The sequence below is a fragment of the Rhipicephalus sanguineus genome, chromosome 3 (genome assembly GCF_013339695.2).
Source record: "Rhipicephalus sanguineus isolate Rsan-2018 chromosome 3, BIME_Rsan_1.4, whole genome shotgun sequence".
In the NCBI taxonomy this organism is placed as follows: domain Eukaryota; kingdom Metazoa; phylum Arthropoda; class Arachnida; order Ixodida; family Ixodidae; genus Rhipicephalus; species Rhipicephalus sanguineus.
Window position 1 is genome coordinate 65115212 of NC_051178.1, and position 5716 is coordinate 65120927.

The window sequence follows — 5716 nt, forward strand, 5'->3', positions numbered from 1 at the left end:
CAGAGGTGTTTGAAGGCTGTGGAAGTAGGCAGACCATCTGAGCGTCTCGTAGCACCTCGGGTGACGTATTTACAAACATCTCTTTTCTTTTGATTCAGTAAGGTAAAAAGTTGGGCGAGTTGGTGTTGGTTCATGATAAACGGAAGGGCGCGACAATACGGTACACAAGGAAGAAGATGGACACGGGACGACGCGATTTCCTCAAAGACCAAAGTTTCATATTGTGTGGTAATCTAATATAAATCCTACTGTTATTGCTGCAGATGTAACATTGCTCTAATATCATTTGACATGAGAACCGTATAGTGCGTTTCCACTATTTCATAAATTTTAACTACACCTGAAGCTGCAGTAAAATTCAGATGCTAGCCCAGCGTTGTCCTGTGTTGCGACTGGCCTACTGTGAGAGCAGCTCAACGGCTAGCGATGACCAGAGCGGGAACATCATACCACGGGCACTGGGACCTCAGGAGGGAGAGCCATATACGATACTGGATAAAGAGAAGCGTAACAGCACTTTATTAGACGGTTTAAATGATGAAATATTCGTGACGAGCGTCAACTCAATAGCTTGTTATAAAGGGTCTCTTCTCCCCCGGTCCCTGGACGAAGAAGTAGCTCCAAATTGATCAGTTAGATCACTTCACGCACACCGGTTTCAAGGGTGTCGCCCACACTGGCCCAAGTAAACGCCCTCGACGGGGACGTAACCATCATTTTGAGACCTTTCTGAGACGTTTCGTCTTCATTCTGAGTCTCAGAATGGCCCAGGCCTTTCCTCTTCTGATGTTATTGTCACATTAATGTAGATGTAGTCTTACAGCTGCGAGCTGTTGTTCTGTGTCCTAGTTATCTTTCGCTTTGAATTTACTGGTGTCTCGACCATATTTCTCGCATGCATGCAAACCTGATCGCGTGGCTCTTGGCTTCTTCTAAAATTCGCATAAAAAATGCATCATCAGGGTGCCACGAAATACTTGTGTATTACAAATGACGTCGCACATATCACGGGCAGGCTGTCAGCTTCAGATTGATGGGAGCGAAGTACATTGTCGGCTTACGAAGATCAATAACTTATTATAAAAAAAAAGTCTTTGTAAGAGGGCGACGAAAACTGTAACAAAAACTAAAACCAATAGCTCATCGGCTGCGACGTCATAGCTGTTCGTTCACCTTTTTAATCATATTGTTTATCATGCCGCGAATCATGGCCTCGGCTACCTCCCTAATTATGCCTTTGAATATTGTTGTTGCAGATTGCAAGATCGTGTTCGTGAATGGGTCAGTAAGCTTCAGTGCTTGTAGTCGAGTCTTAAGCCCCTTCAGTGAGGTGATCTTGAAGGATTGCAGAGCCAACTTAGCATCGCTCGTCCTGCGGGGAAAAATATAGTTTACTGAAACGCACCGGCGCCCGACAGTCACATTGTTAAGTTGTGAATTACCAGCAAGAATGTTCAATACCTATGAAATTTAAATTTAGAGGGAAAAAAAAGGGAAGGAATGATGGTAATGAAGGAAGAGCAGCGATGTATTTGAATCGTCGCGCCCAGTGAAATGTCCCGCACGCGGGGCAGGTTGAAGTGCGAAAAAAGAAAGTTGCACAACCGAGGCTGCGTTTCATTCATGTGCGCTGGTTGTGTGTAAATATCACCGTGAACAGGAGGAATAACGTTTGAATACCGTGTCATTCATTACAAGCTTTAGCCAGCTGTGCGGTTTGTCTCGCTTCCCAGTGAGCCTAGTTGTGTCATCAGCATTGGGCTACTGAGAGTGTGCTTCAACGGGTCATCCGCTACTGCAGATGGTCAATCAGATAGTGTTTCAGCTAGGTAAATGCGCCACAGGGTATGTCCCCGAATAGACAACCTCGGTACGGCGTGTGTGATGTTTGTATTTACGCCTGATTGTTTAATCCCCCAGAATAGATGTCCCGATGTTACAAGGCAGTGTACACTACATAGTCGTACACGTGTCAAAGCAATTGCAAATCTTAGTAACATGCGTCTCACCAGCAAGCATGACGGAAAGTGAACGATGATGGGCTTGTTGGCGCGCAAGACCTCGCTCAACGCGAAATCAGTCTGCAGCTGCGGAGCGACCAGTGCGCGGCAGTACCTAAAGGCTCTGATATACTCCAGCGTAACGTCGACGAGTGCGCGCGCGCGTCCCGGCGACGTTACGTCAGCAAAAAACAGCCCTCTATAGTCCGGCATCGGCTGACCGCAGACGCGGCCGACGGCTGCTGGCGCACTCGGGCGTCGCTCGGCGCCGAATAGATCTTGCTGCATTCCACGCCGGCCGCGCCGGACTCGCATGTACAGGAACCTGCTTCGCGGACTGTTTCGTCGGTTCCCGACAGGTGGCGCGGGCGTTCTTCGCTTTACTGCGCATGCGCTCCTCTAGATGCGATCGCACCGGCGCGTTGGAGCCGGTTCGACTGTAGCGAAGGCCGATTTGAGCCTGGCGTAGCGTCGCCGGCTCGGCGTGACGAAACGCAACGTCCTCGCGGGCGCTCGCGTCGGACGTCGGAGTATAACGGAGCCTTAAGATACTGCCCAGCAGTGGTATCTTGGATACTCTGAGTATCTTGTAGCTGTGTTTTGTAGCTCTTGTAGCTCTGAGTATCTTGTAGCTGTGTTAGCGTTGTATTTTTCGAGACGGCGCTCGCGCGGTCTCGAAAAATACAACGTCGCGAACGTCTACGCCCATTTCACATTTTGATTTCTCTCTTTTCTTGCGTTTTAGCTGTGTCAGTGCCACGACACTCGTTCTAAGCCACTGTCCTGTGCCGCGTACCCGCATGCGTGGCGTGTCTACTGCGCAAATTCTGATGCCTAGTGTGCTTATCAAAGTTTCTCTTGCGTGGTGCTTCGTTACAAAGCCTGGAGAATGTAACAATGGGGTTGCTTTGCGTCTCGTTGCTTTCACACACCATTGATTTCAAGGATCCCGTGGATTTAAGCTTGACTTACACGCTATGACACTCACTTATATGCAAATAGCATTCTCATAACTATAGCACCGCCGGAAGCGATGTTAGATCTAATGGAACAAGCACTTACCTAACAGAAGATATCTCGGCGTACCGCATGTTTTTCTTGCTGCTATCCTTGTTGAAGGAGTTCGTAAAATGATAATTTTGTTGCTAGGACAATTAATGTTCTCCTAGTTGTCATTTTTTTGGATCCATACATTACCTAGGTCTCTATATTGTCTTTTTTTCCGGTATTTTTGCTGCAATGTGTCTTTTATTATGTGCTGCCATAGTAGGCTCCCTGTTTTATTCTTACATTCAGCTGTTTGCGTCATTTCAACTGCAGATTTACATGTCACTGGAGTTTACTGTTATGCCAAGGCGCTGTTTAGAATCAAAATATAATAATCTTGGTGTGCCGGGAGTATAACGAAAATTCTTCATACTACTGTGTAAAATAGCGAAACTGAGTTTGCATTACAATAATGGCAATTCTTAGGAGTCAGCTTAAACATGTTACGAGGTGTTTTCGAGAAATACTGCCATACAAAATGCTTCGTCTTTGTCACGTGTCCAAGCGAGGTGGTTTAGGCTATTTTCCCAAGGCACTAAATTTTCTATAATCTTACGTTAACCGATCAGTTCACGATATTTCATGCCTAATTGTGAAAGCTATTAATGGTGCCGTGCTCTATCGTGTTTCTATGCTTATTCACTGTGATTGTTCAATACGGAGCAGCCTTTCTATTTTTTGAGATATATTTGTTTCTCTTTTGAGGTCTCCCAATTTTTTTTTTACTTTGAGTAATCATCTCATTATCGGAGCTATAAGTGGCAACAGTGTGAATAACGGCGGTTGCCTGCGACGCTTTGTGAAACTATACAATACGTCTGAAACGTTTCTTGGCTACGCATGTTTTCTCTCAGAAGAAAAAATTGTTAAAATATTGCATGCTAGTATGTCGTCAACGAACGCTTTAGAATATGAAGAGTCGTTGCAGTTCTTCGTCATCTACCTAAACACAGTGCATCACAAATGCTTTCGCTACCAACGTTCTTGCTGCTGTACACCTGTCTGGTGGTCCAATATTCCGTAAATAGTAGTGCGTTCATGGACAAGGTAAAACTCCACACCGGTATTTGGTCCGTCGTACGGCGGCATCTTATTGAAGTTCCTGTTATTAAATGGCAAGCGGCCAGCTGGCCGGTTAGTAGAGCAGCGACTCCAATCACTTACTTAAGCGACAAGCAAAAACCACTGACAGCGCAGTTTATACAGAGCTCTCATGTCAGGCAGCTAACGCAACCACAATAAGTTGATTGGTAATAAAGCAAATATACTTTGAGCAAGCAAGAGAAAATATGTAGATGCTAACAGATTTTTCGTTCAAATGAAAATTAGTGGTAGTTGTTAAGAAATTTTCAAGCAAAGAACTTTGGGCATACGCGTTTGCCGCTACAGTATATAGAGCTATTACAACAAATTTGCGAATGTATCGAATGTATCTTAAAATACACTTGGAAAGTATCGTATAGGATACAATCATTGCGATAGTGTTTCGAATCTGCATCTGAAATACTTGTTGCTCGTGTATCTTTGTAACGTATTGCGACAAAATTTCAAAGTATATTTGTCCAGCCCTGATGTGAGCCACACGGTGAGCTGTATGAAGCTAGGAAACATCCCGCAGCTCTCGCTAGAGATCGACACGACCACCACGCTCAAGCTACGGGAAACTGATCAGAACTAGGAACGTAAATACAGGGAGGTCGTCTACACTGAACTTTTAAAGGGAAAGAGTGCGCAAGAAAATTACGAACGTGCATGACACAAGCAACTGAAGAATCGATACGACATAATCCACATTGCTTTGGGAAACGCTGTATACGAGGTCAGCAGCATCTCGCAGCAGCGTTAAAGCCAGCGACTGACTGAGTGACAAGTAATGCTCTGTTATCTGCCCACCATAAGAACTGCTATGTTATTTTTGCTTTCACAAACTTACTCATTTATCGTAAGCGTGATGCGAGTGCTGTCGACATCCACAAATATGTACACGTCGACAGACATAAACAGCACAGAAAGAGTTGTGGTGTAGTTGATTGCGAGAGGCCCAGTGCCCATGTCGACGTGCATTTCCAGGCCGAGATCGTCAGATCTCACGTAGTTCGGCCCAGTGCTCCGAATGCTGCCGAGGCCCGTGAGGCTACCATTGTGCAGCTTGATGCCACCCAAAACTGGAACATCGATGGACTCCTCCGGCAGCTTCAGTGGGTCTAGTTTCATATTTTTAACACCAAGCCTTAATATTTTCACCAGTGCTGAAGGGGTGTCACCTGCCATGCATCTTTTTATGCCTGCGAGTAATAGAAAGGAAACAAAAAAAGTTCCCTCGTATGCTCGCTATGAGTTCTCCTTAAGTATTAATGCGTGAAGCTGTGAGCCGTGTGGTGAGTATGACGATCTAAAACATCACAGGGTATCAGCGCGTTATAGGAGGGCCTAGCTGGGAGCAGTCGAAAATGTCGCTCTCCCTAATGTGATAGACGAAAAGTGATTTATGAATAAGTATGCTCGGTTCCCATAACACCAAGATCATCCGAAATCTTCCGGTGCTTATGTATAGATATACGCAGTCGACAGTGTTCGGTAATCGAAACGCGATGCTCGGAGCGTGTGGCTGCTAGCTGTGAGGGTGACGGTGAGGAGGAGAGTGTTTGTGACGAGTGGGGATTGCATCC

The 5716-nt window shown here is 45.7% G+C and overlaps 1 protein-coding gene across 1 annotated transcript; it reads right to left on the bottom strand.

Moving 5' to 3' along the window:
• Positions 1-1155: 1155 nt before the first annotated feature.
• LOC125757825 (uncharacterized) lies at positions 1156-5306 on the bottom strand. The gene is made up of 2 exons (XM_049414011.1): positions 4981-5306; positions 1156-1372 (listed from the first exon to the last, which is right to left on the bottom strand). The coding sequence occupies exons 1-2, from the start codon at positions 5259-5261 to the stop codon at positions 1156-1158; spliced, it is 498 nt and encodes a 165-aa protein (XP_049269968.1). The 5' UTR covers positions 5262-5306.
• Between the last annotated feature and the right edge of the window lie 410 nt (positions 5307-5716).

What these genes read in the sequence shown, in the direction of transcription:
- LOC125757825 (XM_049414011.1), bottom strand. Translation starts at nt 5,261, where the DNA reads ATGAAACTAGACCCACTGAAGCTGCCGGAGGAGTCCATCGATGTTCCA. An exon ending in ATCACGCTTACGATAAATGA is followed by an intron (nt 1,373 to 4,980) that starts GTAAGTTTGTGA and finishes TTTTCCCCGCAG; the next exon opens with GACGAGCGATGCTAAGTTGG.